The following is a 12,105-nucleotide window of genomic DNA, read 5'->3' as shown; positions in this document are numbered from 1 at the left end:
GGGAATAAGGCCATTAAGGGATAGATAGGACAATACCACAGGTAATGATAGGGAAATGGCAGAAATATTCAATCATTATTTTGCTTCAGTATTTATCAGGGAGATCGAGCAGGTGGACATGACATTGGATGATGAGATGAGTAATGAGATAAGTGCATTTAAAAAAAAAGGGGATATGTTAAATAAATTAATCAAACTCAAAGAAGATAAAACCCCTGGTCCGGATGGATTGCATCCATGCATTTAAAAAGAATCTAGGGCAGAGATAGCAGAGGCATTACTACACATATTTAATAATTCGTTAGAAAAAAGGTGTAGTACCACAGGACTGGCGGACAGCTAACGTAATACCTATATTTAAGAAGGAGGATAGAAGATGTCCAGGGAATTATAGACCAGTCAGTTTAACATCGGTGGTAGGAAAAATAATGGAATCCCTACTAAAGGAGAGAATAAAAGAACATATAGAAATGAAAAGTATAAAAATAAATAGTCAGCATGGATTTCAAAAGGGAAAGTCTTGCTTGACCAACTTTATTGAATTTTTTGAAGTGGTAACAGAGAGTAAACAATGGTAATGCAGTAGATGTAATTCATCTAGATTTTCAAAAGGCCTTCGATAAGGTACAACATAATAGAATAATGAATAACATCAGAGAATGCGGAGTCGGGGACAAGTAGCAGAATGGATTGTTAGCTGGCTTCAAGACAGAAAGCAGAGAGTGGGAGTAAAGGGTAGCTATTCACAATGGCAGAAGGATCAGTGCTGGGACCACTGCTGTTCACATTTTACATTAATGATTTAGACTTTAGAATCAACAACACAGTTTCTAAATTTGCGGATGATACCAAATTAGGGGGGGTAGTCAATACTGAGGAGGACTGCAACAAATTACAGGAGGACATTAATAAACTTGCAGAATGGGCAAATAATTGGCAAATGAAGTTTAACACAGATAAATGTGAGGTATTACATTTTGGTAGAAAGAATAGGGAGGTCACATCACTTGGAGGATGAGAATCTAGGTGGGGTAGATGAACAAAGGGATCTCGGAGTACAAATACACAAATCACTAAAAGTTAGCAAGGCCATGAAAAAAGCAAACCAAGCACTAGGGTTTATTTCTAGAAGGATACTGTTGAAAAGTAGGGAAGTTATGTTAAACCTGTATCGAACCTTGGTTAGACCACACTTAGATTATTGCGTGCAGTTCTGGTCGCTATATTATAGAAAGGATATAGAGGCACTGGGGAGGGTGCAGAGAAGATTTACAAGAATGATACCAGAAATGTGAGGGTATACATATCAGGAAAGGATAAACAAGATGGGTCTCTTTTCTCTTGAAAAAAGGCTGAGGGGTGACCTAATATAAGTCTTTAAAATTATGAAAGGTTTTGATAGAGTGGATACAGAGAGAATGTTTCCACTTGTGAGGAAGAGCATAACTAGAGGCCATCAATATAAGATAGTCACCAGGAAATCCAATAAGGAATTCAGAAGAAACTTCTTTACCCAAAGAGTGGTGAGAATGTGAAACTCACTACCACAGGGAGTGGTTGAAGCAAATAATAGAGGTGTGACAGTACCACCGGGTGTCCCTTACTATGTATATACATAATTCCCTTTAACTTACCTTCGTATGTACATAACTTACCTGTTTGGGCTGTTGCCCCTTTAAGAACGCGACGTAACGCACTGACGTCACGTCGCGCATCACATAACACACGGATGTGAGCCGACCCAGCTCGGCCTTACACTCTCCCGACGGTCGCCGGAACAACTTGGCCTCCCGCTCCTGCGGTGGCCGCCGGCCCAGTTCAGCCTCCCGCGCCCACGATGGCCACCGGCCCGGTTCGGCCGTCAGCTGTCGCGACTTCGGCTGCAACAACCAGCCACAACTACACGCCGACGCAACGGCGCAGGTTACGTGACCGCCCAAGCGCGGACAAACGCGCTAACGTCACGACGCGGTCACGTGACCACCTAAGCGCGGGAAAACGCGACCGAGCGTGATGACGTCATCACGCTCTCCACAGGACTGCGGAGTCAGTCCTCGTGGCGTCCCTGCTGGGGGAAGACCTACTTCACGGTGCTCCTGCATCCAGCCGCCTTACCTGCTGTATTTCGTCTGTTCTTGTAAATAAACAACTTCTAGATTGTTCTCCTGAAGTCGAACTCGATTATTTAGTAGGCATTCGTCCAATACCTGCTGAGGTCAACCCGAATTCCTACAATTGGTGACCCAACGACGTGAGTACGGGAGCTCATCAATTCCTACACTACAATTGGTGACCCCGTACCCGTGAACGATTTTCACGGAAGCAACGCGCAGCCTGAACCTCGTCTTCACAGAAGACGACCGACGAACAGCCGACGAACACCAATTCCTACATTGGCGACCCCGCCTTTGCGAACGTATTCGCAAAGGAAGTGCAGCCTGGAGGTGATCCCGTTTTTCACGGACAAAACGCAGCCGGACCCCGATTTTTGTGAACAATTTTCACAAATGAAGCACGCCATGGAAGCACCAGCCGTTCCGCTGTCCCTACTGCAATTCAGGGAGAAACAACCGCCCTCGTGCTTTGTAAAAGTAGAAGCCCTGTTCGCCGAGAACATCGATGCGTCGCAGACCACGCACTTGTTTACGGTCTCCGTATTCGACTTTTCTACCGCCACGTGGGTCGTCCGCCTCTACGTCCAACGCAACAGCAAATATAAATCTCTCCAAACGCGGGGTACAGCATGTTCGGGCCCACAAGATCAGAGCGCGCCCTGCGGGGATACCACGAGGACTCACCCCCGCGACCCACGAGGACTCGCTCCTCACGAACCACGAGGACGCACTCCTCACGCACCACGAGGGCCCATCCCTCGCGAACCACGAGGACCCATCCCCGTGAAACACGAAGACACATGCCCCGCTGCCGACGCACCAGCCCATCAGCCTGCTGGTTGTGTTACCTACCACACTTTTCGGCGAGACAAGAAGCGTGCCACCCTCCCGGCTGTTTTCTCCTATAGCAAGAACAACTACAAGTGTTACCGCCCTCCAGGCAGAGTTTACCCCTACCGAAATTCACAACAACCCGGACCGTTGCCGCCCTTTCTCCAGTTTTCTCCTTAACAAACGCAAACATCTACTGATGCTGCAAACATCGAGGACGGGTCCAACGGGCATCTCGCGGCCGCGATCAGCCACGTGAAAGTTGCTGTCCTCACCGATCACTGATCAACGCAGCAACTTTTCACCCTCCATTGTGTTATCGTCGTAGCACTATGGCACGCACCGTTCCGTGCGTTTCCAGCCTCCCGAAGGTTTCGCTCACCTGTCGGCGAGTTCACTGACCTCGCCTGTCAAGTCCTTCTGGATCGCTCATTTGGCGTTCCTGCAGAGTTCGTCAGAACAAGGACTTGTTTCAACATCAACGGAGACATCGCCTGCATCCGCCCAACCTGCCGGCCACTCTGACAAGGACTGCTGTTTCACACGTTTCCACGGTCCTTCGCCGGACGGATACGTTTTATTCGCCACGACGTGCGTAAAGATCCGCTTACGACCAGTATCTTCAGACCTGGCCAGCCAAGTTGAGGCAGCACGCCCGCCAAGACCACTAGCTCATCAGACCATCTCATCTTTGGACTTTTGTTAAAGCGAATTCTGGGGGGGGCGCATGTGGCAGTACCACCGGGTGTCCCTTACTATGTATATACATAATTCCCTTTAACTTACCTTTGTATGTACATAACTTACCAGTTTGGGCCGTTGCCCCTTTAACTTACCTGTTTGGGCCGTTGCCCCTTTAAGAACGCGACCTAACGCACTGATGTCATGTTGCGCGTCGCGTAACACACGGATGCGAGCTGACCCAGCTCGGCGATGGCCGCCGGCCCGGTTCGGCCGCCCGCTCTCACGACTTCGGCCGCAGTGGCCAGCCACAGCTACGCGCCGACGCAACGGCACAGGTTACGTGACCGACCGCCCAAGCGCGGGCAAACGCGCTAACGTCACGACACGGTCACGTGACAACCTAAGCACGGGAAAACGCGACCGAGCGTGATGATGTCATCACGCTCTCCACAGGACTGCGGAGTCAGTCCTCGTGGCGTCCCCGCTGGGGAAAGACCTACTTCACGGTGCTCCTGCATCCAGCCGCCTTACCTGCTGTATTTCGTCTGTTCTTGTAAATAAACAACTTCTAGATTGTTCTCCTGAAGTCGAACTCGATTATTTAGTAGGCATTCGTCCAATACCTGCTGAGGTCAACCCGAATTCCTACAGAGGTTCATTCAATGGGAGGCTGGACAAGCATATGAGGGAGAAGGGAATAGAGGGTTACGCTGATAGATTTAGATGAGGAAAGACAGGAGGAGGCTCGAGTGGAGCATGAACACTGGCATGGACTGGTTGGGCCGAATGGCCTGTTTCTGAGCCGTATCTATCTGTCTGTCTGTCTGTCTGTCTGTCCTTCCGTCTGTCTGTCTGGCTATACACTCTAAAGTTATAGAGCGTACCTACACGTGCATTACATCAAAAGTAAGCTATCGATTCCGGAACGGTCATAAGCGTATTTACGTTTCGGTCGGACAAAAATTGCGCCCGCGGTATCCAAAAAACTTTCAAAATTCCGCTCATTATCCGCTCATTAGCATCGAGTGACGTGAAGGTCGACCAATCATCCGGTCGAGCGACCCGACGGTCGACCAATCGCTGCGTGGCGGGGGCGGGTTTGTCGCGCGTGCGGACGGGCCCTCCTAGAGTCGAGTGACAGGATGATTGACCAATCCTATGCTTCGGTGACATGACGTTCGACCAATCGGTGCGTGTGTGGGTGGGCCTTATCGTTCTGAACCGAGGTGAGTGGCTGCCATCTTGATTCCATTCTTTTTCCCGCTTTCTGCGTGCTTCTTTTCAAATCTACATTTCCAGCAAAAAAAAATTGCTTTTATTAAATTGTTTTTTTTAAAAAGTTCATTCATTTGTAAATATTTTCTCTAACCTGATGATTCTTTTTCCTACCTTTCCCCGTTTTTGTAAGGTCTCAAAGCCTAGGCCTCAAAGCCTGGGCCTCTCCTGCCCAGCCACACCCGAGCTCGGTAATTGTCCCACGGCTTCTGGTAAGCTCCTCCCCCCCCAGTCCCCCCCGTCACGTTACCCGGGGCAACGGCGTCGGCCGCGAGGGTCACGGGACATGCACAGGGTGCGCGCGCAGCAGGCGACGCACAGAGCGCGGGAAGCCAGCATCTGATATGCGGCGTCTCTCTCTCTTCCCTGCTCGGCAGTCTTCAAGCCGGCTCGGGCGGGGGGGCGGGGCTCGGAGAGCGGGGCTCTCGGGAGTGCGGGGCGGGGCGGCCGGGGCTCGGAGAGCGGGGCTCTCGGGAGTGCGGGGCGGGGCGGGGCGGCCGGGGCTCGGAGAGCGGGGCTCTCGGGAGTGCGGGGCGGCCGGGGCTCAGAGAGCAGAGCGCTCGGGAGTGCGGGGCGGGGCGGCTGGGGCTCGGAGAGCGGCGCTCTCGGGAGTGCGGGGCGGGGCGGCGCGGCCGATGCTCGGGAGGACGGGGGCTCGGAAGGGGGGCAAGGGTTACCCCGGCAACCGAGCGTGGCCATCTCTCAGCCTCAAGCCGGCTCACGCCTGTTCCCGGGGCTTGGCTCCATTTGCGGCTGCGGGCCACTCGCCCTCTCTCCTTCTCTCCCCCCCCTTCTCTCCCCCCCCTCCCCCCCTCTCTCCCCGTTCCCCCTCCCACCTCCTCCCTCCTCCCCGCCTCTCCCCTCCCTCCCTAATATCTCAGGGCCATTGTACAATTAGGATATGCTAATATTGGAGATTAGTTAAGACAATGAGTGAGTTGGAAGAAGCACATGAGTCACCAGCATCCCATGTGAGGTGTTAATAGCAGATTGGCCAGAACAATAGAGGCAATTATGCATTCTGGCATCATCTGATATGACTCATCTTAAAGACCAACACCTGTGAAAGCCAAGGTTGATCAACTTGGGTCTACCTCTCTCTTTAAAAACATCCTGAAAACTCACCTCTTTGACCAAGCCTTTAATCACCCAATCCTAATATCCCCTTCTTTGACTCTGTGTACATTTGCGCCTCATCAGTGATCACACCTCTGTGAAGCACCTTGCGGTGTTTTTCTACGTTAATGATGCTGTACAAATGCAAGTTATTCTGAATAAACAGTAAGTCCCAACAGTCATATGGTAAATAGCCCTTACCCTGCTGAATAAACCATATCTGCAAGCCCCATTGCTCACTTATTCACACACACAGATACACACTACGCTCCACAGATACACACTACGCTCCACAGACACACACACCATACAGAAGCACACACGTATACACGCACTCACAGACACGCACCACACACTTGCACAATGTTCACTCCCATCCTCTTGAGCTCTTGTGAGCATATTGCTACTTTTATTAGATCCATTTGAGAGGAAGACAGGATTGGACAGAGGAGCGTGCGAGAGAGTAACTTCCATTCCCAAGTACCCCCTTTAAACTTCGCCTCCCTCTTAAGTTTGGGCCAAAGTCTATCTCAGAGGGCAGTTGTTTCTCATACAGAAAAAGCAAATCTCCACATCACACTGCCTGGAAAGACCATAATGCTCATTGACTCTCGACAGGCACAATAAACACTAGCCCCGCTCACAACATCTTCTGCCAACTCCCATCTGAGCTTAGCTGAGGCCTGATAATCCCCAGATGAAGGGGCTGCCATCAAAACCATGCTGTGGTTGGTATAACACATCAAGCAGCAGGGGGTACAAGTGGCTTTGAGTCTGGCAGCCCAGTGTGCTGAGGTACACAGCAGTCAACGGGCAGTCAACGAAAGGCACTTTTAACAAGTGCCTCATCAGCCAGCGCAATTCTGAAATCCCCTATTGCTGGGAAATACCGTTCAACACATACTTCTTTTTAAAACAAAAGTTTTGAACCAAACTCCAACAGCACAGCCAAACCCAGAACATGGCCCACGGGGAGGCATCTCACAATGGCCAAGAGCAGGGGAAGGGAGGAAAGATTAGAGAGGGAGAGAGAAGGGAAAGATGGAGGTGAGACAGAGAAAGCAAGGAACAAAGAAAGAGAGAGGGAGAAAGGAAGGAAAAAGGAGAGAGATAGAAAGGAAAGAATGATGAGAGGCGAAAGGAAGGAATGAGGAGAGTAGAAAATGAAGGAACAAAGAGGGAGAAAGGAAGCGAGAGGGAGAAAATTAAAGAATGAAGAGAAGGAGAAAGTAAGGATCGAGTTTCTGTTCAAATCGATCTATCAGAGAAATCAATCCTGTGGGTTGGGCTGGTTTTCCTTTTAAGCTGCCGGGTACAGAGCTGTGAACCCGCGTCAATGAAATGAAGTGAAACTGCCTGGAAAAGATTCAAAATTCCTCTTTGAAACACGATCGCTGATGGATTGCCGGATAGTGAACATAAGAAATAGGAACAGGAGTAGGCATTTGGCCCCTCGAGCCTGCTCTGCCTTTCAGTAAGATCATGGCTGATCTTCTACCTCAACTCCACTTTCCTGCACTATCCCCATACCCCTTGATTCCCTTAATATACAAAAATCTATCCATCTCTATCTTGAATATACTCAACGACTGAGCCTCCAAATAGCAGTGTTGTTGGACTGACAGGTTTTGTCAATGTTCAATTTTATTTCCCCCGCCCAAAAAAAACTTTCTTCCTTGATACACAGGAACCACCTAGACTGCAGTTCTCTCTTTTCTTTTAATGATAATTTGATAAACCCCTTAAACTTCAGGTAAATTTTTCCCTTCTTGAGTGCTTGAAACAGCAACTCATATCAATTTTATTTTTTATCAATTCCAATTTCAATTTCAGAAACAAATAATGCCCAGGTTTGGTGGTTTAACATTAGAGAGAAAAGTGCTTGTAATTAGTTTGGAGGTAACTTCCATAGAACAAACTTGATGGGCCAAATGGCCTCCTTGTGTGCTGTACTATTCTATGATTTTTGCTGAGTCTTGGCCTACACAGTGAAGCTAGTTCTCCTGCACGCATAATTGAAGATCAGAGGATAATTAATAAATCCATCCAAAAAGATCCTAAAGTCCCCACTGCAGCATCTAATTGTTTCTTAAATAATTTGCTGGGTTATCACCACTATTGGGAAGTCCAAGTTTTGATCACTCTTTATGAAGAACTTTCTGATATCTTTACCTTTTGCTAGTTTCATCCTGTGTCCCCTTGCCCTACTCTCACATTTAGTTTAAAGTAGCATTCTGAATTTACCTATCTTATGTACCTCGATAAGATCACCTCTCAAAGGCCTCCTTTCTAGGATGAAAAGTCTATTTCTCCAGTCTTTCCACAGTGGAGTTTTAAAATCCTGTGTTCTATCTACTTTCAGCTGTTTGAAACAGCCAGAGTTCGTCATGGACTGATGACATTGGGTCCTAGTGGCTCCGGAAAGACTTGTGTCATTCGTGTCCTAATGCAATCACTGACTGAATGTGGAGCCCCTCATAGGGAGATGCGCATGAATCCTAAGGCTATCACTGCTCCACAGATGTTTGGGCGACTGGATCCTGCAACTAATGACTGGACTGATGGAATCTTCTCAACACTTTGGAGGAAATCTATCAAGTCCAAAAAAGGTAACTGCAATTATGAAGTCAGTCAGATAAGCTGTTAGCTTTTTTGCGCAAACAGTGAGATGGATAATTTTCAATGGTATGAAAATTGGGCGGCTTGTACAATGAGCAAGTGATCCACTTTACCAGATTACTGTGACAGTGACAATGAAAATTTACCTCACAGGTTCTGAATGTTGGTCATTTTTAGTAGCATATTACAAATTTTCAATGCACTTGATACCAGAGGGATAAATCACACACAGGATAGCTTTATTACCACCAATGTACTTAAGCCAACAGAATCCATCATATTTTTCATAACTAACAGCATTGCTATATAAAATGAGTGGCCATACTGGCATGTGAGGAGGTCTGTTTCCCTGGGAGTTCCACTGGTCTCCTGCTAGTCTACTCCTCTTAAATAGTCTACTATTAATTCAAAGTCATTTTTTGCTAGAAAAACGGAATTATCCAGCAGTTAAAATTAAGTAACTTTAATGAAACGGCACAGAAAAATACGCCAGGAACACTAAAAAAAATGACAACACATCAAAGCAACTATTGAAATGCACGTGATGGAAACTTGAGCACTGTACAAAATACTGTGTGATTATGTCCACAAAGTATTTATCACAGAGAACAGTTCCATTGGGACATGTGGGTTGAAGTCCCACTCCAGGAATCTCCCTAATCTAGGCTGACACTTCAGTGCATTACTGAATGTAGCTCTCCTGGTGCGTTGGCCAGAATTTATCCCTCAACCAACAACACTAATTCATCTCATTGTTGTTTGTGGGACCTTACTGTTTGTAATTTGGCTGTCGTGTTTGCCTACAAAACATCAGTATCTACACTTCAACACTTTTCGTTTGTCTCTTTTACCTTGTTCATCTTCCTTGCTTTCTGTCTCCCTTCTCGTGTTTGATCAGGTATCTGCCAAAACTCGCTTTCACAGCCACATATCTTTCCTCAGCAACTGTCTCCGGCTCCGACTTACTCCACGTGGATTCCAACTGAAATTCCACCCTTCGTGTTTTGGATCCACCCAGAACTACAGATATCTCCAAGATATTCAGCGTCCCTCGAACCACTGCTCTCGCCGTATCTTGAGATCCACGCTGAATGCCATGCGACGCCACATGAATACTCTTGACCTCTCTCTTCAGCAGCACCGACTCACCCTATCTCAAAGCTGTCCTGGTCCGCAGTTCCATTTCATCCTTCACCGCTTTAACAAAAAACTTTTTTTCTTCCTTTCAGGTGTCAAGGATCGCAAGCTTCAACAACTCTTGGACACCAACGCCCCTCCGGAACCTTCTTCCCCTTCACTTTCCTCTGACCCCATCCCTTCTCCCAATCTCACCCCCTGCCGCGTTTTCACTGTCCCCTCTGACCTTCCCCTCTCTGACCCTGAACGATCAGTCCTTAGCAAAGGCCTGAGCTTCATCCCCTTACACCCCCACCTCAATGAATTTCGAGCTTGGCACGATGCTAAGCTCTTTTTCCGCCGCCTTCGTCTCTGTGCCCACTTCTTTGGCCAGGAGTCTTCCCCCCGCACGGCTGACCCTTTCTCCCGCTTTCAGAATTCTCGTTCTACCTGGACCCCTCCCTCTGGCCTCTTACCCTCTCTAGATCTTTTCATTGCAAACTGCCGGCATGACATCGGCCGTCTCCATTTCTCTGCTTCCTTCACTCACTCCAACCTACCTCCCTCTGAACTTGCAGCACTCCATTCTCTCAGCTCCAACCCCGACATTGTCATTAAACCTGCTGACAAGGGTGGTGCTGTTGTTGTTTGGCGAACTGACCTCTACCTAGCAGAAGCTGAACGACAACTCTCTGACACCTCCTCCTACCTCCGCCTGGACCATGACCCCACTAACGAACATCAAGCCACTGTTTCCAAGACTGTCACTGACCTCATCTTCTCTGGAGATCTTCCCCCCACAGCCGCCAACCTCATAGATCCCCAACCCCGCACAGCCCGCTTCTACCTCCTTCTCAAGATCCACAAACAGGACTGCCCTGGTAGACCCATCGTTTCAGCCTGCTCTTGCCCCACGGAATTTATCTCTTCCTATTTTTTCTCCCCTTGTCCAGTCTCTTCCCACCTACATTGCGACTCTTCCGACGCCCTCCGCCACTTTAACAGTTTCCAGTTTCCTGGCCCCAACCGCCTCCTTCTCACTATGGACGTCCAATCCCTCTACACCTCCATCCCCCACCAGGATGGGCTGAGGGTGCTCTGCTTCTTCCTTGAACAGAGGCCCAACCAGTCCCCATCCACCACCACCCTCCTCTGCCTGGCTGAACTTGTTCTCACGTTGAACAACTTCTCCTTTGACTCCACTCACTTCCTCCAAATCAAAGGTGTCGCTATGGGAACCCACATGGGTCCTAGCTGTGCCTGCCTTTTCGTGGGATATGTGGAACACTCTTTGTTCCAGTCCTACTCGGGTCCCCTCCCTCACCTCTTTTTCCGGTAGATTGATGACTGTATTGGTGCTGTTTCCTGCTCTCGCCCTGAACTAGGTCATTTCATTCACTTTGCTTCCAATTTCCACTCTTCCCTCACCTTCACATGGTCCATCTCCGACTCTTCCCTTCCCTTCCTCGACTTCTCCATCTCCATCTCTGGGATAGTTTATTGACAAGCATTCACTACAAGCCCACTGACTCCCACAGCTACCTGGACTACACTTCCTCCCACCCCGCCTCCTGTAAGGACTCTATTCCATTCTCCCAGTTTCTCCGTCTCCACCGCATCTGCTCTGACAATGCCACCTTCCATAGAAACATAGAAGATATTAGCAGGAGTAGGCCATTCGGCCCCTCGAGCCTGCTCCGCCATTCAATGAGATCATGGCTGATCATCCAAATTCAGTACCCTGTTCCTGCCTTCTCTCCATATCCCTTGATCCCTTTAGCCTTAAGAAATATATCCAACTCCTTCTTGAATATATTTAATGAATTGGCCTCTACTCCCTTCTTTGATAGAGAATTCCACAGGTTCACCACTCTCTGGGAGAAGAAATTCCTCCTCATCTCTGTCCTAAATGGCTTACCCCTTATCCTGTGACCCCTGGCTCTGGACTCCCTGACCATCGGGAACATCCTTCCAGCATCTAGTCTGTCTAGTCCTGTTAGAACTTTATAAGTTTCAATAAGATTCCCTCTCATTCTTCTAAACTCCAGCGAGTACTAGCCCAATCGACCCAATCTCTCCTCATACGTCATTCCTGCCATCCCAGGTATCAGCCTGGTGAATCTTCGCTGCACTCCTTCCATGGCAAGAACATCCTTCCTCAGATAAGGCGACCAAAACTGCACACAATACTCAAAATGTGGTCTCACCAAGGCCCTGTACAACTGCAGCAAGACATCCTTGTTCCTGTACTTGAACCCTCTCGCTACGAAGGCCAACATACCATTTGCCTTCTTAACCGCCTGCTGCACCTGCATGCTTACCTTCAGCGACTGGTGCACAAGGACGCCCA

The 12,105-nt window shown here is 48.7% G+C and overlaps 1 protein-coding gene across 1 annotated transcript in view; it reads left to right on the top strand.

Annotated features, from left to right (window-relative positions):
- LOC147113152 (dynein axonemal heavy chain 8-like) overlaps positions 1-12,105 on the top strand; it is a 1,456,516-nt gene that overhangs the window by 594,824 nt on the left and 849,587 nt on the right. Inside the window, exon 22 of the mRNA XM_085998053.1 lies at positions 8,383-8,629. Within this exon, the coding sequence (XP_085854179.1) occupies positions 8,383-8,629 (247 nt within the window). The remainder of the gene's footprint in view (positions 1-8,382; positions 8,630-12,105) is intronic.

The sequence above is a fragment of the Somniosus microcephalus genome, chromosome 9 (assembly GCF_052327205.1).
Source record: "Somniosus microcephalus isolate GS21.2 chromosome 9, FLI_Smic_1.0, whole genome shotgun sequence".
Taxonomy (NCBI): domain Eukaryota; kingdom Metazoa; phylum Chordata; class Chondrichthyes; order Squaliformes; family Somniosidae; genus Somniosus; species Somniosus microcephalus.
Note: the sequence above shows the minus strand (reverse complement) of the source record. Positions and strands in the feature narration are given on the sequence as shown.